At 55.4% G+C, this 24579-nt stretch overlaps 1 protein-coding gene across 1 annotated transcript; it reads right to left on the bottom strand.

Moving 5' to 3' along the window:
- Positions 1 to 105: 105 nt before the first annotated feature.
- On the bottom strand, positions 106 to 17116 carry LOC120758962 (SH2 domain-containing adapter protein F-like). The gene is given in 8 exon segments (XM_040077764.1): positions 106 to 938; positions 4058 to 4177; positions 4389 to 4560; positions 7381 to 7509; positions 9008 to 9217; positions 10169 to 10298; positions 16641 to 17068; positions 17071 to 17116. Coding segments are annotated over 8 exon segments (1422 nt in total). The 3' UTR covers positions 106 to 751.
- Positions 17117 to 24579: the final 7463 nt, after the last annotated feature.

Raw genomic sequence — 24579 nt, 5'->3', positions numbered from 1 at the left:
GGCACAGGGAAAATCAGTTCCCTTACAGCTTTTGTATAACAAAATTTCCCTTTCCACTGTTTTGCTACACTGATCCCCAACTCGTGGTGGGATGTGGGCACAGAGTTCCATGAAGCAGGAGACAACCATGCACCGCTTTATTAGGCAGTGGTGCTGCACACATGGCCAAGGCCGGTCACTATTTACGTTTGGCAAAGGATGGCAGTGAGTACTGAGCACTGGTGCAGGTGAGGGCAGCCTGCCTCGCACCCTGTGTGCCTCGCTGGCCCCAGGCAGGTCCTGCTCACTCCTGCCAGCCTCCTTACCTGCAGGCACAGCTGTTTCGTCTCTCATGGGCAGAGCTAGGCACCCTCATGGAGGTACCTCAGGCCTGCTACCGGATGATTTATTCCCATACTCGCACACACTGCCCCCCTCCCTGGACTCTCCAAGGTCCCAGCTCCAGTCCTGGCATCCCAAGCTCTGCCAAGGAGGCAGGTGTGGAGGTGTGGACAGCCGGCGAGCCCCACTCAGCTCCTCGCACAGGGGGTCCTTCCAGTGCCACGCCAGAACACAAACCAGCGCACGGGAGCCCCTGGGAGAGCAGGACGAGGGGCCTGGCTGCAGCAATCCCCTACAGCACTGGCTGTGCCCAGCGAGCTGCTCATGGGCTGACGGTCTGGAGCCCATCCTTGGCACGGCGGCACTCAGCCCTGTGGATGGGCCAGTTTTGGGTGCACCCAGCCTTGAGCCTGGCTCATGGGGGTGATTACTATAGGGTGCGGATAGCCACCGGGTAAAGCAAGGACATGTGCTCAGCCCCCTTGATGGGCAGCTTGCGGCTGGCGTAGTGATGGATGATCTCCGGCACGCTGTCAAAGGGCGGGCTGTGCTGGCCCAGCACGTACTTGTTCTCCTGTGTCCGGGACAGTTTCATGTGCATGAAGCCCTGGCTGCTCCTGCAAAGACAGATCAAGGCAGGGTTAGGGGATACAGTTGGCCCCAGCCTCCCCTCATCTCCTGAGCCTCTGGCACAGGCAGCCTGTCCCTGCAGCTGCGGGGGACACTGCTGGCTCCTGTCTGCAGCCACGGCCCTGCCTCCACCATCCTGCTCCTGGCTGACTCCAACAAAGCCCACAGAGCAAAGGAGGGACATGGCCAACAATGCTGCACTGTGTCCCCTTGGCGAGCATGGCCAAGCAGTGGGGTGTGTAGGGCCCACCTGGGGTGTGCATGGGTAGGGAAGGCATCATCTGGGCAAGAGCAGGAGGGACACTTGCTGTAGGGTCACAAAGGGATAGTGGCTTTTGCTCTATGCATGTGACAAAGCCCCTTTTGCAACTGCTCTGTCTCTCTCACGGGAGCCCCCTCAGCTCCTAGAAGAACTTCAGCTCCCGGATCGCCAGCCTCACCGTGGCAAATCGGGTTTTTCTCCTTTGGCGCACAGCCAAAGGATTTTCTCCTTCCCTCTCTCCCCATGCCACTGCTGCAGGCTCCATAAAACCCGCCCAGCGTAGCAAGACCATTTCCCGGCACAGCACGGGCACCAAGCCACGCCAAGCTGTGCAGGCAGATCCTGCCACAAACGCTGATTCCAAGTGACGGACTAATGGCCCTGTTGCTATTAATTTGCGTCTCCGAGGAGAGCCGCAGCCTGTCTGCAGCGTCTGGATTGCACATTATGGCAAAATATTGATGACTTAAAAGCAGACAGGACCTCATCAGTGATGCTGAGCTGCTTCTAGTGCTGCACAGCCCGGCCCCATCCCCCCGGCTGGAGACGGGCCATAATGGACAGCCCAGCTGCATTAGCAGAATAGGTTTGCAATCCATTTAGAGACAGAAGCAAGGAGCCAGCTGTCCTGGGAGACAGCCACAGTCCCCCAACACAGGCTGAGGAAAAGGAATAGCTTGGCCGTGTCTTGTGTCCCAGTGGCAGGGGACCGGAGTGCTGCCACGCGGAACCATGGGGAGATGATACTGGTTGTGTTTTGACCAAATTGTTCCACAGGCTTTTGTCACAAGCTCAGGGATGTGATGAGATCGCACCCCTGGAGGGATGGCCGAGGGAACAGGCTGCAAACACCAGCAGCCAGGACAAGGGGCGGCTGCTGCTCCTGCTGAGCACCTTTGCAGGCACAAGGAAAGACACAAAGCTTTGCAGTGTGGCCTCAGCCACTCTCATGGAGGCACAAGCCAGGAGGGACTCACTCTCCAAGCATCTGAGGCAATGACATGACGCTGTCCATGACAGGCAGCACGGGGCTGCCTAGACCAGCCGGGATTGTCATGTCAAGGGTAGATCCTTCCAGCTACCTGACCTGCTCCTGGCTGCTCTCTCTTGTGCATATTTTCCTCTAAAGCAACACCAAAGAACTCTAGGTCAGCACTGGAACGCTTTTCAGACCATCTCTTTGGCTGTGCCTCGTTCCTCAAGGAAAAAAAAAAAAAAGAATTAAAAAAAAAATAATAGAGAGAGCTGCAGACAGCCAACTTACAGCTATCAGCTATATAAAAAGCATCCCAGGGGATCTTCCTTGAACAGGCTCTACAGAGAAAGGCAGTGGAGTAAAAATCCTGCTCCCAGGGCTGTGGGTTCTCCACAAACTCTGCAAGGACAGGCAATGCCCAAGCAACTCCTTGATGGACTGGGGAAGGTGGGATGCTGCTGCTCACAATGGCCTAGCCACACATGCCATCTGAGAGGAGGATCTTGCCATAGGAGTAAGGATGACGGCAAGAAGTAAGGGAAAAACCACTAAGAAACAGGTGACTGCCTTGTGTAGAGGTGATGGAAAGCCACCTTCATTGATGGAATGCCACCTCCCAGGCTCTCCAACACACGTGCTGGCTAATGCCACTCACAAGGTGATGGTGAGACCTCTCGCAGCTTCAAAAGCAGCTCACCAACCAGAAGAAGCTGCTGCTCCAAAATGGCTCATAAGCCAGGACAAGGAAAAAACACAGAAAATTAAAACATCAGTAAAAATTCTGACAAAAAAAAGGGAAAGGAAGAAGCTCTTCCAGAAGTGTTTGTTGGCTGATCTGAAAGCTCTAAATGCAGAAGGAAGAAACTGTATTTTCAGTGGAGCTCCTGCCCCGCTTTGGTGCTGACGGCAACAAAATGAGTGAAAAAAATGTGGAGGGAGACAGAGCAATCTAATTCACAATTGTGCCACTGGGAAATAGAGAGACTGAAACCCCTAGGGAGCAATGCAGGTAGAGAGACCACTGGGGAAACTCAAAGTATACTGAGAAAAGCGCAGGGTTGCAGGGCCTGTTGTTGGGCAGAGATAGCTGAAGTGCTCAATGAATACTTGTTTCCCATCTGGCAGGAACAGAGCTAATATAGCTGTCCAGCAGAAGAGCAAGAAGGTATTTGCTCATCCATCATCATCTTCAGACAGTAGCAGCTTTGATTTTGTGGATTCGTGCTGCCCCAAGAGCCAGGATAGAGCTGGATGAGGAGCTGTGGGCAGTTCCCCCTGTCAGGACACATGCAGAGATGCTTCATGCGATTTTGGCATTCAGGGAATCTGGAAAACTTGGGGACTATGTAAAGATTCCCCAAAACACCCAAGCAGAAACCAAGCTGTGCTGTGGGGATGAGGTTTCCCTACTGGCAAACCGGAGCAGGGTAAAGCCCTCTCTACAGCTGTGCAATGGATCTGTGGGCTGGGGAGGCAAGGATGGCTACCCACATTTCCATCAACAAGGGGTTCATAAAAACTTCCTTTTCCCTTGATACTAAGCTACAAAAAAAGGCACATAAGTGCTCATGTAAGACTGAGAAGTAAGGCACATAACCTCATCCATCTGAGGGATTATTAGCACTGCCAAGGAAAAGCAGTGGGCCTCCAGATCTTCCTGAGAGATGTTCTTGCCAGACACCAAACCAGAAACCTGTGCCACATCACAGGAAAGTGTGGATTTCATACTGCAGCCATTTTTGCCCACTCGTGGTCATCCCATTAGCCAATTATAGCATGGGCACAATTCACTTGGGGCACCCACCCTAAGGCACCTGGTCACCTCTGCCATGGGTGCACAACCCCCCAGCCCTGCCAGGCTCACTCACTTCAAGGAGAGGGAGAAGTCGTTCTTGCTGGTCTCGCTGTTGCGCACCAGGTAACTGGCCTCCTTGCACAGCCTCAGCAGCGTCTCTGCGTCCGTCCGGCTGATGGCCCCGTGGTACCAGCTGCAGGGGGAGAGGGATGGGCTGTGCTGGGCACAGAGCAGACACCACGGGAACGGGGTGGGACACAAGGGGCAGGGACAAACAGGCTGAAATGTGGAGCCAAGGAAGAAAGGAAGAAGCAAGTCTGCCCCAGGGCTCCTCATGGAGCGACCACAGGGCTCCCTAGTCAGGTGCAAGGGTCAGGCGGCCACTCCGGGCAGGCAGGACTCACCACTGGCTCTCCAGGGGCAGGGCAGGGTCAATCCTCTCCCCGACAAAGGGGCCAGGCTCAGCGGTCAGCGTCTTTGTGCTCTTGAGGCTGCTGGAGCCATGCCTGAGGACAGCCCTGGCCTTCTCCTCCCTGCAGGGCGAGGTGCGGCCGTACCCCAGCCCCTCCGATGGACCTGCAAGACAGACACGCATCACAGGCTGGGATCCTAACCTCATCTGGCAGGAAGAGCCAGAGCCACTTACATCACACTGGGTCACCTCATACTGCCCCATCCCTCCGGTCTAAGCAAGGCTAGGGCAGCTCTTGGGCTGCTGCTCACTGCAGAGCCCAGGCTGGGTCCCCACCTCGCCAGGCCTGGAGCCAGTAGCTGAGCCCATGGAAGACATTTCCAGGAGGTTTCAAAAGCTCAGGAGGCTTTGCTAATGCAAAAATAGATTCGGTGGCTGTGGTACAGAGTTAAGTGAGATGCAGCAAGAAGAGGTCCCCCAATCTCAGAGGAAAAAATTAAATTTTAAAAAAAGAAGAGGGAGCTAATGGAAGCAGTCAGTTTGGAACCGATGGACACATTCCTGCTGGCACAAATAAACACGGGGTGAAAAAACAATTCCCTGAGGTTGCAAGGAGATATATTGACAGCAGGTACCTCTCTGATGCTGCCACCTGCCTGTCACCAGCCCAGCCATGGCCATGAGTGCGAGGGATTGACCGAGCCGTGCCCCAGGGACCTGGCCTCCCACTGCCTGTTATTTCCACGCAGGATGATTTCAACATAACAATATTGTTTCTCCTTCTTCCCGAGAGTTCATTATTGCTCCCTGCAGCACCAACCCCCTTGCACAAATTACTTATCGATCAGGCAGAGCTGCCACAGTGCGGGGCTGCCAGGGGCTGACACCGTGGCAGCACAGTCACCCCAGAGGCAGCCGAGCCCAGAAATGCCCTAGGACTATTGGAATGCTCCAGACAGGACTCCCGTGCTTCCTGGCTGCTGGAGGGGGAGGCAAAAAATAGCCAGAGGGATGATTTCCTCTCTAGCAGAGCATCCTCTAAGGCAGCTGTTTGAGTGACACCTTGTTCAGGCCCTATGCAGGTGAGCAGGACTCCAGCCCCCCACACACACTGCAAGGAGGGGAAAGCAGCCAAAATCCAACAAACCCAGCCACAATCCCCTGCAGCTTAGCGTGGCATAAACCACCCTGAGCACAGCTCAAGGAGGAGGTGCCCGGCATTATGGCTCAACAAGCCCTGCTTCTGTAGCGCTCTGGCTTTTCCCCAACCATGCTCACCCTTGTACATCACACACAGGCTTCAATTTCAACTCATCACCTTAAAAATTTGGGGCAATCATTAAAAAGCCAGACAATCAAACAGCCCAAGTGTTTGCTGGCGGCACAAAGTCATTGCATTACAGGCTCAAAAGAAATGCATTGCACCTGTCAGAAGGAGACAGAGGCATGTGAATGATTAAACAGGATATTAAAAACAAGCCCTTAGGAGGAAGAAGACATCCTTCAAGACATTCAAGTCACCCCCCAGACAAGGGAAATAGAAAATGAGACAAAACTCTGGCAAGATAAACTTAACACAACAAAGCAAAGCAAGTCAGAGGGAAAAAAAGAGACTCTCGGTTGCTAAAACCAAGAAAAATTACAAACTGATGTGTTCATCAGGAGCAGGATGCGTGTCAGAGCGACTGTGAGGATAAAAAATGATGGGGGAAAAGAAGAGGCTGCATAACAAAGAGCTTAATTTTTCTTGACACCTGCATTCATTGCAGGAAGAGGATCAGAAAGTCCCCACCTCCCAAGACCTTTCTTCTTCAGGACTGATCTCAGCCTGCAGCATCTCTACAAATTTGCGAAATACCCAACAAAGCCCGGGCAGAGCAGCTCTCGAGTGCCCCCACCATCAGCACCAAAATAAGGCATCACCTGCAGCCTGTGCTCAAGCCCACCCAGGAGGCAGCAAAGGCCACACTGGCTTTGTCTTACGAAGCTCTGCAGGGATCTGGGTAACTGCAGATAAGGGAATCAGACACGTGCACCTGGCACGTCGCAGTGCCCACCCGGAGAGCGTTAGTGACACACAGGCAGGCAGGGCATGCCGCTACACCAGGAAAAGGCACAGCTCACATCCCAGTTCCCCACTGGTAACAAATCCATCACGGCTTTCCACAAACTCCCCCCACCTAATGCTCTTGGCAAAATACTAATTCACCACAGCATAAGAGCAAGGTCCTTAAAATATTAATAAAGGGTTAAAAGAGAAGCAGCAATATTTGGCTTTCGTGAGACTGCCAGCAGCATCCAAAGGGGATTTACCTAGGGGCTCTGTGCTCAGCACACACAAAAAAAGGCTTCACAACAAGGCAAAACTGAGATGACAAAGTGTACCTGGGAGATTTGGCTGCTCATGATAGCAAAAGCCAGAATGGAGAATCCACAGGGACCTCCTGACACTAAGCAGCAACGTAATAAAACAGCAGAGGAAATGGAGCAGTGCTAAATGATGAAGAAGGGAAAAAACAGCCCCAGCTTCAGCACTGGGATCTGAACTAGTTGCTAACACACCTGTAAGGGACCTGGGCACTAAAAGACACAACAAAACATCAGCTAAATACTCAGTGCAGTTGTTGAGAAGACCTTAAAAGCAGTCATCAGACCATGGGAATTTAGAGGCAAAGAGGAGAGAACAAAAGGGACAGTAACGACTCTGCCATGCCATGGAATAATCCCTCAGAGCAGCTCTGCTGCTCCGAGCAAAGAGGCTCTGAAGAGCTTGTGCCTCTTTGCAGCAGGAAGGTGCAGCAGGACAAACACATGGTGTCCAGCACATGACAGCTGAAGGGGCCAGGAGGAGCTGGGGGAGGGCAGAGGAGGAGGATCGTGTCTGGCACTGCCCAGGGTAAGCCCCGAGGCATCACAGCGGTCCAGAGTCACAGCAAGCATCAGCTGCAGCCCCCCCGGACACGCCGCTGTCACGCAAGACCCACCATTGGCGTCTTCGTAGCTGTGCTGCGGAGGGATGGGGGCACCAGCCTCCCCATCCAGGGGGCTTTCACTGCTGTCCAGCTGTCCCACCGGCGGGGGCCATGGCAGGTCTTTAATGACCTTGATTTCAACTGGATGGGGGGTGGGGAGGGTGTGGGAAAGAGAGAGAAAGAGAGAGAAAGAAAGGGTTTAGAAAAAACCATCAGCAACACCAGAGGCCCACAGAGAAGGAGAGCAGTTCTGGGGGGAAAGACCTGAGGACTGAATTCCCATGAGCCCTACACCAGCTTGGCCATCTCATCCCCTCCACAGTACCAAGCAGGGACAGGCCTGAGGTGGGGCACATTCCCAATGGAGAGACCCTGCTCCTCCATTAGTTTTTCCAGCCAACCCTCTCTGGGGTTTGGGGAAGCCGCAATCACTCCGTTCCACATCCTTGTCTGTCTGGGGGTCTTGGACAAGCATCCCATTGCCATTTGTCCTGCCCTAGGTACCTCCCAGCGATCCATAGGGTTCACATTCCCTGCCAGGCACCACTGGGTTGCAGCCCTGTGCCAGTAACAGCTGCCCATCAGCAGGGGTCCCACAGACCCCCAGATGGGGGAATGGGCCAGCAGAGATATTTTGGCATCACTGGAGAGAAAAAAAGCCCATGAGAAACAGCAGGATCTGCTCTGGCTTCAGAAAAAAACAGGCAGCAGGTCCCAGTGTGGCCCAGGGAACAGCAACCTGATTCCCTTGGGACTCAAAGCAGGCCTGAAGCACCCTGGGCAGCACCCACATGCATCTACATGTGAGCCAGACCTGTGAACATACCACCTCCACCCAGGGATATCAAGCAAGGCAGCTCTTCCAGAGCACAGACACTTCAGCACAAACCCGGACCAGCAGAGCATGGCGTTCCACGATGGAGCCCAACACACCAAATCCTCGGCACAGGGTGCTGTGCGACCTGGCAGCCCCAAGCACAAGTAGGCACTGTGGCACTGAGCTCAGCACACACATCTCCAGCTTGCAGTGTCCAAACCCAAAAGGTGAACCGCTCTCCAAACCCAAATTTCCACATCTCTCTGCGCCATCATCTCCACAGAGTGCCACCAGCCTGAGCACCCTCAGCACCAGCTGCAGCAGACACACAATGCTGCAATTAAAATGCATCCTAGATAAGAGCGTAGCAATTAGCCAGCACCGGCAAGGAGCCAGCGCTAATGCACAGCATGGATTTCCTCATTACCAAACACAAACGCAATTGATCCCACAGCACGGATAAATAGGTCAGGGGGACTGGATGAAGCCTGGACGAAGACTCCTTGGGTATCCTCCTGCCCTGAGGAAGGAGGTTGAACCTGAGCCCAAGGTTGAACCTACCCCTGCAATGCAAGGTTGAGGGTGTTAATTTGCACCAGAGGCTGTGATCGGAGCATGGAACAGGCAGTGGAAGACAGGTGTTGAACAGGTTACCAAAGCAGCTCTGTCCCTCACTCTGTCCAGCCTGGCTCCCTGCTCAAACAGCTTCTGCAAGAGCACAAGCATTCCCTGAGCTATGGAAATGCAGAAACCAACATTATTGACCCCCAAAGATTCAGCTTCACAAGAAGTGTTTGCTTTATGGCTGCTCCCATCACTCACCTGCAAAGGCTTTGGAGATCCGCTCCTTCTTCCATTCCCAGGGCTGGTCATATTCCTCTGGGGGCCGCTCATCATCCTCGGGCAGCCGGGACTCCCTGGGCCTGGGGCAAGCTGAGCAGTCACTGTCCGTGTCCAGCACAGGCTCATACGGAGTGTCGTAGAGGTGCAGCGGCCGGGCAGGAGCCTCCCGTAAGCCCTTCTGGCGGATCTCTGTCCAGAGAAGAGGGAAAAGACCATGAGCCTTCTGCCCAATACAGCCATGGTCCCCAGAACTGTGCTAGATGATGGGGCTCAATGTCACCCGTGGGTGAAATGGGGTAGGGAGCATCAGCAGAGGAGGAAACAGTGAGGAGCTGCCAGAAGCAGGAGAGCTGCTCAGCAGCACCAAGATTCCCACGGTACCACACCCCCACTCCTGGGCAGCCTGGCAAAATGGGGTCCAGGGGGACAGAGTACCCCAAGCCCGACTTCCCGCAAGCACTGAGGCTGGGTTTCTCCCCTGGACACCCCAAGTGGTTGGTTTAATAAAATGCCCCTCTCTCAAGCCAAAGTTTCTCCCACAGGCACAAGCAGCCTCTCCATTGCTTGCTGGTTTTTCCAAGAATTATAATGGTCTACTTCAAAAAGCCACATGAGCTTTCCAGAAACTTGCTCCAGGAAAACCACAGAGCTGCAAAGCAGAGCCAGAGTCAGCATGGTGACCCTGAGCACTTCCTTCAGGAGCACATGCTCCCAGCTCGCCAGCTTTCCAGCCCTAGACAGTCCCATTGGGGGCCCCGCTGCTGCAGCAGACACAGCATGTTCTGGTCCAGTCCTAACTGAATTAAATAGCTCCCACATCCATCTTAGTTTTAAGCCAGATGCATGGAATGTCAGGTCTCTCCTGGCTCAGCCTGGCAATTGGGGTCCTGGGGGACAGCATCCCAGGGAGAGATGTGTCTGTAGTGCTCAGACAGCTCCTGCGTGCTCTTGCAAATCCAGTGCACAAGGATAAAGCTGGGAAAATTTGCCTGCAAAATGGCTGTTCCCCACCACAACCATCACCCAGGTTTGCCTTATGTGGGGGAGCCGATGCTGACACAGGCTGCAAGGAACAGAGAACAGTGGCCACCAAAGTCAGAGCTGTACAGAGTGGCCTTTGCGTGACACCTTCCACCTTACCAGCCATCATCTTTTGGGCTTCATATGGCTCCATATATCCGTCATTCTCCATCACCTTCTCCAGCCCTGCCTGGCTACCTGCCACCTGTGCCGCATCAAAGGGATCTGCGTAGTCCTCCAGGACAGCCAGCTGGAAGAGGGGAAGAATAACAAAAGGGTTAAGGCACTCTCTGCCTTTACTGGGAGGTGGAAGGCAGAGCTCACCATGAGCTCCTCCAGCAGCAGCCAGAGCAGCCACCGAGAACCCAAACCCACACCATGGCAGCTGTGCAGAGCCCTGCAGGCAGCTGACAGCTTTCCAGGCACCAGCACTCGGCTGTGGAAATGCTCCAGCCTTTGTCCTGAAAGCTGAGGTGGAGCCAAGCAGAGCAGAAGGCAGCCCTGCCCCTCCCTCACCATCAGGCCCCAACTGCCAGCACCCACACACATGCCCTGGCCACGTCCCCACCGCGGTGCAGGGCTGCCAGCAGTGCAGTACCCCTCCACGGCACACAGATGCTCTCCTGCACACAGCCACATCTCCTTTCTCAAGGTGGAGAAGGGGCACAGATCCCAAAAGAGGGGTGTCAGCTGGCACTGGCTCAACTAGGAACTCACTGGTTATTTTACAGGGCTCCTGTGCACTCACTGAAGAGCTTTTCTAACAAAAGGGCTAAGAATAGCCTATGGCTTCCTCTCCACTCCTTCCCAGGCCTCCACAGCATCCCCAGATACATCCTAAGTAAGACAAGATAGAACCTTCCTCCAGGAAAGCACAACCAGGAGCTTCTCAAGTGCTATGTCACAGGGTCAGCACTAAATTCCTGAGAGTTATGCTTATTAGTGAAAAGGAGAGGATCCTGCAGAAGGATATGGGGCATGTCTCAGAGCTCAGTCCCCTCCAGCACTGGAGCCACATGCCTGCTCTAGCATCTCACCAGCTTCCCAGTCAGAGCACCCCATCACATGACACTGCAGTCCCCAAGAAGCCTGGAGCTGTACATCTCACCTCCAGCCCCAAAGCCTGCTCCTAAGGTGGGGCCAGGCAATGTTTCCAGCAGCACTCAACAGTACCCAAGCACCTTAGCAGGGTCTGGTCACCTACTAGGACACAAACACCCTGCTTGGGGGAATTTGCTACCAAAATATGGGCTGTGCAGATGTCCCACAGAAAGACCAAATGTCCCAAGCATGGTGTGGCCTAATCCCACCTGGTGCCAGGCACCATCCTCACCACTATGCTGCCGCTGCTCCTGGCCAGCCACGGCGACCATGGCTGCTCACACATTCCTCTGCAGCTCCAATAATCAGCTTAAAACAAAAGATTTCTCTCTCCTTCCTGCGCAAAATGCCCAACAATAGCCTGTGACAGAAAACTCAGCAGGAAAAGGGAACAGGAACTGGAACTGTAAACACCTCCATGCAGTCCCAAGACTTGGCATCCCTGTGAGCTACATGAGGCACACGGCTCTCCACGTCTGGTTCACCACCTCCTCCCTAAATGTCCCAGCTCCACGGGCAGCCAATGCAGGGGGAACTGGGTCAGCTCTCCAAGCCAGGTCCCTCCACACCAGGGCACGAGCAAGAAGCTGATCATGCCCAGATCACATGCCAGCTGCCCCTGGGAGTAGAACAGGGTTCAGACATGGGAATTGCAGATGTTCTCACCCCTCAGCAAGGTGGCAGAGGACAGATGGTGTCAGAGCACTGGCTCCACCCCAGGCAGGGGGAAGCAAGCCAGGACAGAGCTGCAGGAGCAGCCAGCCCCCAGGCACAGAACTATCTTGCTGCTGGTACCAGTCCTGGACCCTCCCTCTGTGTCAATACACACACAGCAGCTTCAGCCTGAGAGGCTTCCCTGCATGCAGCGGTCACGGTCATAGATTTATTAAGGTTGGAAAAGATCTTCAAGATCATCAAGCCAAACCTTATTTCCAAATGTATTTCCTCCTGTTTAGGTCTGGCTTCCCAGAAAAGAACACATGAGCTCCAGCAGGCTCACGGAGTGGCCCCCACACAGACGCTTCCAGGTCTAGAAAGCAGAGGATGGTGGAGAGTCCTAACAGGTCTCTGTCAAGACCCTGAAAACTGAGTATTTTGCCTGCAGAAGTCTGCAGGCGTACTCAGCAGAGATTAGATGGACTCTGCTGGCAGAGGATGTGGTTTGCTGGGTTCAGCTTGGATCCAGAGCAAATGGCTCTGATTAGAGGCAAGCTCCTCAGGTTTGGGGAGAGTTTGCCACCCTGGTTTGCTTCTCCACTGCCTCAGGGATGCCACTTCATAGGAGCAAGGTCTCCCAACTGTAGGGTGATGAGAACATAAATCCATTAGTTTTTTAAATGGTTAGATATTACAGCAGAGAGCCACAGAAAAGGTGGGAAAGAAATTACTGCCTCCAGGAGCATCACAACCTCACGATGCATAAGCAAGCCCACGAGAATGGTACCTCAAGCCCCGTGACTGAGGGACTGGAGGCTCCAGCCAGTGCCAGGAACGGGGCAAACAGCAGGGATCTTGTAATTACTGGGCACATCCTAATGCCCTTGCACATGGGGCCGTATTACGGTTTCCCAGGAAACTGCATCTCTGACATTTCCTCATCTGAGTACTGGACTTTATGAGCCATGCAGGGCTCTCGGCAGCAGCCACAGGACAAACGGCTGCTCCCAAGAGCGGGAGGGGGCCACAGCCTCTGGCAGGGCAGCTCCCAGGGGTGCCCTAAGCCCCCACACTTTGGTCAAAGGCCAGGCATTTCCATGCTTTGCTCATGTTCCATGTTGCTGAGGGTGCTGCTCACTGCCTGCCGATCCCACCACACGGCTGTGGAGGCGTCGCCTGCTTATACGTAGCACAAGCTTTGCTAGATTTCAAATAATTTGGGTGAAAAGCAAAAGCCTGACATGCAAAGCCACCATCCCAGGGCAGCTCTTGGTGCAGACCTGTCCTTCAGGGAGCAGCCAAGCACTACTGGCACCTGGACACATATCCTGCTTGAGCAGCAGTGTTTTTCCCGTGTTTATCTGCCACAGCAATGCACATCCAGATCCCTGCTGCAGCACTGAGGCTGGTCTCGCTCTATTATATACGCTAACAATAAGAGTAAAAAAAAAAAAAGAAAAACCAAAATTAATGCAAAGAGCCAAATCATTGCTGGGTTCTCACAGTCAAACAGCTTTTGCTGCCCACCAGTGAAAGTGACAGATCACAGCTCTTCAAGTGCATTCACAGTTCAGACACCAAAATCCCACAGCAGAGCTGGGGTTCTTTGTCCCATCTTGCCCAGAAACATTCTACCTGCCATGACCTTCTGCCACAACAAGATGTTCCACTCTACACAGAGGTTTGCAGAGGATTCCTGGGGAGATCCTCCACCTTAAAAACGAGTTTCCCGCCCTGGAGATAAAGTGCATTTGGGGTCTCCTCAGAAGATTGGTTAAATTGAGCAAACCGTCAGGTGCAAAATTCCTCCAGTTTTACACATCTGGCAGCCTGGCTTTTGGCAGACACTGAAGCCAAACCCAAAAGCAAACACAGCACTGACCTTTTACGAAGAGTCTGCTCCATGGCCCACAGGGGATGGCTGGGCCAGGCAGGGAGCCTAGGGCTGCGCCCATGGCACAGGAGGGCACGCGGGACGGGCAGCACAGCATCGGCATCGCGTAAGATGACTCAGTTCAAGGAGGCTCTCACAGGAAAGACACACACCCAAGAGCTTCCTGACCGGCTGTTCCCACACCCTGCGGCGCTGACCCTGCACTCCCCGCAAGAACAGCAGCGACTGGTCCCAGTGGGCACGGGACAAAGGTGACCTCAGACAGATCCCCCAGCCCATCCTCAAGCATGCCCTGGGTGCAGGCAGCAGGAGGTCCCTCAAGGCACCTCTCCCCACTGCATCCCAGTGGTGTTGCTTCTTATGCCTAATCCAAACGCAGCAGGGAAGACATCTCCAGAGTATTCACCTGGCTCGGGTGAACTGCCCAGGGTCAGTCCATTGTCCACTGCTGTGGAGAAAGGCCTGACAGACCAAGCAGACTGAGGAGAACCTGTGCTGTCCACACCATTTCCAGCAGAGTTTGGAAAGCAGCACAAACCACTGCAGAGCTCACTCTAATGCATCCCCACAGGATGCTGCAGATCCCACAGAAGGCACAAAGATGTGATGGCTCGTGCTACAGCAGCAAAGCATCGTGCAGCCCAGGAAGGATGTGCCAAGATGTTCCTGCCCGTTCCGTTCTCCAGAACAGGCACAACAGCTACAGCAGGCACAGGGTGCCCAGGGAACATAGTCAGCCCCCAGCCACAACAAACCACATGGTCTCAGCCAAACCACACAATCAGGAACTGGTGACTGCTCTTTCCACTTCTATCCATCCTAATTGTCCCCACTTGCAAGGGCTGCACATTTTATTAGAGTGATTTTCCCCATCAGTCATTAACAAAAACCCTCTCTGCTCCAGCAGCTTTGTCTGTACACAGAATTGTACTTCTCCTTTAATCTACAGCATCACCACGACCCAAGGGGTCTGCAGTCTCTGCAGTCCCTACCTGCAGCAGGTAGGGAAGAGTGCCCACAGCCTCTTCCTAAGTCTGTGAGCACTGAACCTCCTGCACAACCATCATCTCAGCAGAGGTTCCAGCCCAGTTCCAGTATCCCTTCCCTGTTCCAAGACAGCTGATATCACCAAGAGCAAGCGTCACAAGCAGAAGTAAGCCCCCAGCAGGCATTTCCATCCTCCTGTACCACCTCCAGGAAGAGCCACTCTGGTGCTGGAGCAGTTGGGAAATGCTCCTGCTGCTCAGCCCAGTAGATGAGAGCTGCAAAGGGCTTTTCAGCCCAATAGAATTGCTCCACATGGTGGATGCTCCCCGGCTCCTCCAGGAAAACTATATTAATGGACAGCTGTAAGCACTATCAAATACTTCCACATTTACTCCAGTTTTGCCCGGGCTCTGGAGCTCTGTGTCCATCACATACCAGAGCCCTAAAGAATTAGAAGCCTCCTCCCTACACTGGCATGCAGGAGACTTATCAGTAATCTAATCACTGCCTATCTTGGAAAAATGAAGGGTCCTCTTCAGCCTAGCATATGTATCCCAGCTTCTGACTTTTCTCCAAACTTCTCAGATTCTCCCCAGCCTTTGGATCCACAAACAGCCTGGCTGTACCTGTCAGCAGTCCCTGCTTCCCACAGCTCTGGCTCAGCCCTTTGCACATCACAGCCCGAGTCCAGGCTGCTGCTCTGATCCCATAACACACGTTCCACAGAAAAAACCGTCCAGACTGCCTCAGCAAACCACAGCACCATGGTGGCACCGCTGGTCCCTACTACCCGTGCCACCCTCCTCATGCCCCTCTGCTGCCTGCAGCAGCCAGTTCACCCAGCTCAAAAGGGGAGCTCTGCTGGGCTGCTCCAGAAATGTCCCAAAAGCAATTAGTCGGTACAGGCAACATCCCAAGATACACCAGCAACAGGTTTATCTATCTGCTTAAAACATTCTCTAGCAGATTTTTCCGGTGCTCATTTCATTGTGCCGCCCGGCAGTGCCAGGACCACGGATGGCATCAGTGACTGTATCCACGATTCCCTCCGCCAGCCAGATCTGCAATCCCGTGGAGTTCGCCTGACAAGCCCCGTCTTGCAGGCAGCAGCGCTAGCGGGCACTAATTACCCCCTCCTGCCTTTATTTACGCAGTCCCCGCATCAGCTTCTCCTCCAAGAGCGAGGCCCGGCACCAACGGCCGCAGCCCCCGATGGGCTGATCCTCCACCAGGTCTCCGTGCCACTCAGAGCCTGTGCCCCCATGGGGAGCTTCTGCTCAGCTCCTGCCTCTTACCGGGGATGTTTCTCGCCTCCTTGCCAGCACCGGCATCTCCAGGCTCTGCTCCCAACCCTGGAGAAGCCGGCGGGGGGGGCGGGGGGCGGCAGACAAAGAGGCGCTGAGGCTCCCTGACAAAGCAGCACGGCATCTCTGGGGGTCCGGCCACCGCCGCTGGCACGGGCAGCCCGGGCAGGCGGGCAGAGGGAGATCCGCCAGGCATGGAGCGGTGGGAGGCCCAGGATCGCCGGCCCCAGCGTCGGAGGGCATCGCAGACGGTTCTTGCTCCTCTGCGAGCGCGCTTCCCGCTGGGGATCATACCTGCCTCCCGCGGGGAGAAGCCGGGGCCGCCCTCGTTCACACACGCTGATTTGCGCCCGGCATGTCGGTGCTGCCGGGGCGCAGCGGGGGACGCGACACGGGAGCCCCGCGGAGCCTGGTCGTGCCCCCTCCTCGGCGCTCGAGGATCCTAACCCTGCTCCTTATTGTGGATGCCAACAGCCTGGCGGGACCACCGAGGGCATCTCCGCGACCGAGGCGCCCAGGCTCCCCCGCCCCTGGGAGCCTGGTCCCGCTCCTCACGGCAAGGGCCGAGGGTCCGGCGCGGTCACTCGGGGCATCGCAAGTGGCGGGACAGCGCGGGGAGAGCACCGCGGCCCCGTGTCCGGTCACTCACCTCCTGCGGCGGCTCGTCGGGCGGTTCGGGGCCGGCCGGGGGCGAGCTGGGGGGGGCCGGCACCGGCGGCGGCGGCGGGGGGCTGGCGGTCACCTTTTCCACCGCCTCCACTTTGATGAGCCGGTGCTTGGGCGAGACGTAGCGGGGCCCGTCGGGGGCGGCGGCGGCGGCGGGCGGCGGGCCGCTGTAGGGGTCCTCGAAGTCGCGCTCCTTCTGCAGCCGGTAGGCCGCCACGATGTCGGGCTGGGCGGCGGCCAGCGGCTCGGCCGCGCCCCCGGGCGGCAGGGGCGGCTGAGGCGGCGGCCCGGCGCGGTAGTCGGGCTTGGGCGGCGCGGGCGGCGCGGGCCGGGCGCTGCGGAAGCCCAGGTGTTCGCGGAGCCAGCGGGCCATGGTGCCCACGCACTGCGGGGCCCCGCCGGCCCCGCCCCGCCGCTGCAGCCGCCGCGCTCCGAGCCGGCCGCTCCGCTCAGCAGCATCGGCGCCGGCGGACTGAGCGCGGCGGCGCGGCTCGGGGGGGGCGCGGGGGAGGCGGCCAGTGCCACCTGCCGGAGCGCCGGGTGCGGGGCCTCCCCCGCCCCGCCCGCGCCGCGGCCCCGCGCCCGCTCCCCCCGGCACGGCCCGGCGCGGCCCTGAGCGCGGCCCGGCCTCCCCGGCCCGCCTCCCCCGGGGCCCGCCCCGCTCCCGCCGCCTTCCGCCGCGCCCGGCCCTCCTCGGCGCTCCGGCGGCTGCGGGCTCGCGGCTCGCTCCCGGCGGCCTCGGGCCCGATCCGGCCCCGGCGCTGCCCCCAGACACCCCGGAGCGTCCTTCGGCACCAGGGGAAAGGTCACCGGGGAGGCAGCCGGCGAGGCGGGGCGGTGAAGGGTCCCTCGTGGGATCGCAGAATGTCCTGAGCTGGAGGGAGTCCCACCAGGGTGATCCAGCCCGAGTCGTCGGTGCAAACCCGCTGCCTGGGAGGTGTTTGGTGGGAGCAGCCCCGTGCGGGACCCCCGGAGCAGTTCGTTCCAGGGAGACGCTGAAACACAAGGCTGGTGCTGTGGACCCCCACAAGAAACACTGTGGGAAGGGGTGAGCAGCGACAAGGCAGGAAGGTGCTTGGGAAGAACGCTGAGTTCGAGCTGGATGTGCAGAGAGGCTGGAGTGAGCATGCAGGGCTGATCCCCAGCACACGGGCTGGAGGACATCCCCTGGGATGCAGCGGGAGCGTGGCACTGTGAGCAGTGTGTTGGAGCATGGCAGCAGAGCCCGAGGTCGCTGCAGCAACAAAGAGCATGCACAATTCTGACTGCTCCTCCTGGACGCAGCCATCACCAGCCGGCAACCTTCTCGGCTCACCCACCACCGAGACTCTGTCCCCCAGCCCTGTCTCCAGAGCTATGCCCCCAAATCCTTCACATCCCTTCCTAAAATACACACCATCACCTAAACCTGCTTCCAGGCTCTCAGGCTGAATCCCCTGAAGGCCATGAAGAAAGAAAAGGGCCAGAGACAGGATGGTCCAAGAGCAGGACCTGCACAGAGTTCCCACTGTGGATTTGTGCAGAGGCTTCCAGTGAGCAGGGACAGGTGCCACAGTGTGTTCCTGCATGTCCTCACACCATGGCCATGGTGCAGCACAGTGTGGGGACAGATGCTGGGATGTTGCTGTCAGGGTGCCTAGCTGGGGAGAGGAGTTTCTCATGGTGGCCTTCCTAACAGCCCTGTGCAGAAGGGGGCTACCAAGGAACTGAGGTTGCTGTGCCACCCTGGCACGGTACACGTTCAACCTGTGCCCAGGGAGCCGACTGAGCCCCAGATTTGTTGATTCCTTGAGCACACTCCTGCTTGAGAAACGCATCCAGATTTGCCAGGTCCAACTAGACGCCAAGGGATCTTCCTCGATAGGGAGAAGGCAGCCATGAAACCCAGAAAACAGCACTGGAAATTTCAAAGCATGGGGATTGCAAGATGCAAAAGGCATCAGGAGAAAAAGCATCTGCGAGGAACAAAGTGATCACCAGGCACTGTCTGTGGTCTAGCAGCAGACCTCACTCCAGGCAGATGGTGATGAAGAGACTTATTAAAATGCAGAAAAGACAGAGATTCTCAATAAATTTGCCTGTCCAGCATTTGGAAGGAAGCAGGGCTAATGGCACTTGAGACTGAAAGCACTTCCACCCTCTATCAGTAACCGAGGAGGATGTTCAACAACAGCTGTAGGAGATGGCTCTTGTTAAATCCTCGTGCCTGGAAAACACACGCTCAGTGTCTCCAGAGAGGCGACTGAGGAGGGATCCAGCTTGTGGTGGTGTTTGGTTTTTTTAAATACTACCATATTAAAGGAATTGCAGAGGTTCTTCCTTCTCATGCAGTCCTGGCACATCCCTCACATCGCTCCCTCCCTTGGAGAGGCAGCTGTGCTGGGGCCGTTCTGGGATTTGACGGAGGACTGTGGTCCATGCCCGTGTAGGATCCCAGCACCTCCTCGCCGTTTGCTGGGCCTGTTTCTCTTCCAGATTGGCCCAATGAAGTCCTGTTCTCTGATCTGTGCCTCTGAGGCATCACTTTCTCACGTCAGGCTTCAGCAGAGCTTGGAGGGACATCAAAGTCCCTGGCCTCATCTGAGCCCTCAGATTTGAGCTACCCCTGGATATTGGCTTCCCCTTGGCTAAACCACCCAGGCAGCAACACAGGCAGCAGGTGAAGAGAGCACAGCTGAGGTGAGAGCCCCTTTAGGAGACTCTTTTGTGCTTGGGGAGCTTTAAGGGGCCTCCCAAAGGAGACCAAATGACCACCTGCATGGCTTGGCACAGGCACAGGCTGCTCATATTCTGTTCTGCAGTCATGATGAGAGGCTGGTGACATCCCTCTGCTCACAGGGGTTCACTCAGGTTTGGAGGAGCAGTGACAGATTTCTACATTCCCACCGCCAAAGCCAGAATCTGTCTGCAGCTCGCACTGCAGCTGGTGCTGCTCCAGTCCCAACTGTTTACACACTCCATATCTTATGCACATTGGGACCCAGGTTTGGTGCCTGCACTGTCGGGAGTGACTGGATGCCACAGCGGTGGCTTTGATGTCACTCTGCCTGCGAGTCACCGCGGCTCACTGTGACAGATGGCTGTCATGGAGTGTTGCAGGTGTAGGGACTGGCAGGGGATGTGGCGTGGGACTGGCAGACGGGAGAGGATCAGGGAGCACACGCTGCACCACTTGCGTGCCAGACTCCACATTTTAGCTTCTCTCTCATGCAGCCACAGCAGAAAGCATTCCCAGGGAGGGTGTGCGGCCCTGGGGGCTTCCTGCTGCTGGCACTGCCCACAGCCCCTGGAGCCCCCAGGAAGGAGGGAAGGATGGCTGTGAAGCTGTTTGCACACAGTGCTCAGATAGAAGAACAACCCATCGCTGTGCAGAGGTGATTTGTGGTTCACTCTGAGGGACCGTGGGAACAGGGGAGGCAGAAGGACTTTCTGCAGTTGTGTGCAAGGATTCAGGGCTGGTCCTCTGCACTGGAATCTCTGCTCCCATCCTCTTCTCCACCTCTGAAGGATCCAGGAGCTCTTTGCTGAGGTCTCTGGGCTGGTGCTCACAGCATTGCTCTTCCTCTCACCAGAGAAGCTGCTTGCCCGGGTAAATCCAGACAGGTCAGAGCATGCACCAGGAAGAAAAAGCCAGGCAGTGTGTTCCGGGCTCCTGCCAGCCCAGCGGAGAGCTGTGTGCATCCTCAGCCCTCATCCATTCTCCGGGGCCTGATGAGCTGCATCAGCTGCCCTAAGTGCTCCCGGTGTCACTCCCAGCTGGGGACAAGAGCCCTGTTTGGCAGCTGGGCCAAGAACAGCGCACAGGACTTCCCTGAGCTGGGGAGGGATCGTGCCTAGTCTTCATGGAAAACCTTCCCCTCCAGTTTAACCTTGGGTGGTGCGGACACAGCCCAGCGTCCCCCAGGCAGCTTCCGGTGACTCAGAGGAGAAGGTCTCTGCCCCTGCACACTCCCGGGTGACTCAGCCCAGGTAATGTGGGGGCTGAATCTGACACTTGCAAACGTGTCGCTTGAGTCAGGTGCTGGCTCGGCTCTTTCCCCTGCTGGGGAGCCTGGCTTGCAGGGAAGCCTGCAGCTCCTTGAATCTCCAGGTACTTCTCCCACAGCTTCAAATAAAAGCCATTCACAGGAGCTTTGGAATGCCTGTGTGCCCACTCCTTTCCTCCCTGGTAGCGACCCACGTACGCCCCATCATGCAGCACAGCAGGGACCAGGAGGATGTCACGTCTGCTGGGTGACAGCCGAACCACCTCCGGGGTCTGGGTCCAGCGGGGGACATGAGGACTGCAAGGTGGCAACTGTGACACAAGAAGTGCTTCCTGGGAGGCAGCCAGGGAGTCCCGGACTGATAAATGACACATCTGTTCTCTGCAAATGAACAAAAATTGGCATACGGAGGAGGAAACTGGCATCGTTAGGGAACAGATGGATAAATATGACATATTGGGGAAGAGTTGGCACAGCTCTCTTGCAGTGAATTTCTTTTTTCCATAACTAGTGGCTTTCTTGGAAAAAGCCAGCAGGCCCCTGTGGGAAATCCAGCAGAGGTCCCTGCATTTCCACACGCAGCTCTTTTGACAAGATGAGGTCAATGACAAAATCTGCAATAATATTGAATTATTCTGGAAATTGTGGATGCATGCAAAGAATTGCAGGAAGACTTTGAGAGGCTAAGCGAGTTGGCAATAAAATGAGACAAAAGCCATTGTTAGGGAAGTGACACACATGGGGAAACCAAGCCCAGGCTCTTGTCTGAAGTGATGCGTTCTGAGACTAGGAGCTCTGACAGTCTGTGAAACTGTCCCCTCAGCACTCAGCAGAAGTCAAAACCTCAAAGACTCGCTGTCAAGCTGATGGGAAGGTCAGGAAAAAGGAGAGATGAAATCAGAGGTGTCTCTATTCCCTAGCCAGTCCCAGTCTACATGCATTTCTGGTCCCCTTATTCCAAAGATACAGCAGAGCTGTTAGGTGTGCAGAGAAGGGCAACGGGAGGATGGGAGGATCCAAGGTCTGTGCACATGGGCTCTGTGAAGGACCAGGGCTCTTTGGCACAGGAAAGAGACAGCTGGGATCACAGAGCAGAGATCTGCACAGCTAGGGGAGGTGCGAGAGGCTGAAATAACAGCAATAACACAAGGAGGAGACTCAACACACAGTAGCCCTCCCTGCCAGGGGCAGCTGCAGATGCTACGTGGTTTAGGATAAAGACCAGACAAATCCACAGAAAAAAAATCCATAAATACATATTAAATACGAGGACTAACACAAAGGAGACTTGTGAATTTTTAGAGGCAGGCATCGTATCCAGGGGGAAGTGTTGCTACACATTTACACCAGGAGACCATCAAAGCTTGGGCAGGATATGCACAAAGCATGTGTCTTTACCAAATGGAGCAAATTTCTGCAGGCACTTTTTGCAGCTCCTCAACCTTTCTGTAAAAAAAGAAAGAAATCATTATGCAGTTGATAGTATAATTGAGGCAATGCTAATTGACCGAAAGAAGAGATGACAACTTGCTGAAAGACATCTGCCAGCTTGGAGCCAGATCCATCAGTCATCACCTCAGCCATGCCGAGCCTGGTCCCTGCCTCTGCACATCCCGACCCGAGCGTCACAGCTGCTCCGTGGTGTGATCTGTTATTTCATTAACACTTTGACGAGGTGTGGAGAGCCCTGGGGAACTTCATTTCCACAGGTTCAGCAGCGTCCTGGAGAGAGGCCACTGAGAGAACTGGGTGACAAGAAACGAGAGCAAAATAACTGCAGGACTGACACCCAGAGGGTGAGAAACACTTCTTTCACTGGCAAATGCAAAGTTTGAGGGAAATTTCCAGCCATTAAGTAAACTCTTTGGTGTTATTTTTTTTTTTTTTCTGCAAAATCATTTTGTGTGGGCTCAAGTCCCAGAGAGCTGAATTCTCCCCACATAGCTCCTGGGAGGACAGGGGAACCAACACACAGGAGCTTTCCTGCAGCAAAACCAGGATCATGACAGGAAAACCCCATGACAGGTGCTGGCTTGGTGGCAACAGCTCTATTATATCATGCAAATTGCATGGCCTCATCCAGACACACACTGACAGCCAGGGGGGATGCTCCTGGGGCTTCAACCGTAGCACAAGTTCAATCCCTTCATTGCTGGCCCTTCATGGGGTTTTATTTGCTCCTACCAAACGGTTTGATCCTGCAAGGGCAAAAAAAAGCATCCAGCTGGGATAAAATGCCTGGATCCCTCTTGTGAATGAACGAAGGAAGCGGGACCAGCTGCGAGAGCACGGAGCTGAACTCAATAGCAAGTGGTAAAGTGGAATTGATTGGAGCTGCCTGCACTCATCGATCTGAGGCTGAGCAAACTAAGGAGCACGAGCATTTGCAGCTCAATCAGAGCAATGGACGGGTGGGGGCCTGTGCCGTGGGGCTGGCAGGGGACCTGAGTGCCCCGGGAAGGGGTTAATGGTGGGTATGATTAATCCAGCTGCAACAGCCATGCTCACACAGCTGGGTCCTTCTCCAGACAGACTCACTAGCTTTATGTTGCCTGTGGGGTGTGAACCACTCCTGGTATCCCCTTATATCTCTTAATAGGGCTGTCATCAGCTGTCAGGAAGATGGGCTCAGTGCACAAGAGCGAAACAGTGGCCATTCCTCCCACAGAGAGGGGATCAATTGCAATTGCCACCAGCCCAGTTTCTCTGAAAGGGCTGAGAGGCAGAAAATGAAGGTGAATTCAGAGACCAGTGGAAGAAGTGGAGAGGTGAGGGCTGGCAGGCTGCCTGGCAGCTCGTGGTGGCCTGTTTTCTGCCCATTCAGCAGCACAAAGCTGGGTTAAGAGGTGGCTGTGTGCAGGCCATAAATCCCTGCAGCCAGAGGAGGCTCCTGCTGTGCACAGACAAAGGCAGAGTGAGAGCTGGGGCTGGCAGCTGGAATCAGGCAGGGCACTCACAGACATGTGGCAGCATTTATTTAGGGCTGCAGGATGGCTGGTTCTCCCCTGGGACACTTTCCTCACGTTCCATCTTCAGCTGCATGCTGGACACACAAGGAAAGAGCTCAGGAGGCTGCTCCGGGCTGTGCTCCCTGGGTTTTGGACAGGACAGCTTTGATAAATCCCCGCTCCATACATTTTTGGGTTCTATTTTCTTTGATTTCTGAGCGTTGGAGCCAGGCAAGGGCATCCCAAAATATAAACGAGTAGAAAATCAGCCTGTTATATACTGTTTGTCTTCCCTTCCAGTTTTCTTACTGGCAGACTGGAGAATGTCCTTTGAGGTTCAGGATTTGGAAGAACCAGGACCCACCTCATGTGCTGTTGTAGGCTCAAAAAGCCTCTGGAGAGTACCACAGCTGAACACTCATGTCAAGGAATGCTCAAGTTCTTCTCATTCAGTCCTCACTCCATGTCTCGTGAGCTAGTCATAGAATGGTTTGGGTGGGAAGGGACCTTAAAGCTCATCTCAATCCACCCCCTGCCTTGGGACACCTTCCACTAGCCCAGGTTGCTCCAAGACCTGTCCAGCCATTCCAGAGATGGGGCAGCCACAGCTTCTCTGGGCAGCCTGTGCCGGGGTCTCATCACCCTCACAGGAAACAATATCTTCCCACTATCCCATCTGTCCCTGCCCTCTGGCTGAGAGAAGCCATTCCCCCTTGCCCTGGCACTCCAGGCCCTTGTCCAAAGTCCCTCTCCAGCTCTCCTGGAGCCCCTTTAGGCCCTGCCAGGGGCTCTGAGCTCTCCCTGGAGCCTTCTCTTTTCCAGGTTAAGCCATCCACGTCTCCCTGCATGGCTCCAGAGCAGAGGAGCTCCGGACCTCAGATCGTCTTTGTGGCCCCAGAAGAGGACAGTGGGGACAGTATGAGGTCAGGTTGATTGCAATTGTCTCCTGGTGTTTTGTCCTTCACTCCTAAAACCCACACAAACCTTC

Source organism: Hirundo rustica, chromosome 13, assembly GCF_015227805.2.
Source record: "Hirundo rustica isolate bHirRus1 chromosome 13, bHirRus1.pri.v3, whole genome shotgun sequence".
Taxonomy (NCBI): Eukaryota; Metazoa; Chordata; class Aves; order Passeriformes; family Hirundinidae; genus Hirundo; species Hirundo rustica.
The sequence above is the reverse complement of the archived record's forward strand: the minus strand, read 5'-3'. Positions and strand labels throughout refer to the sequence as shown.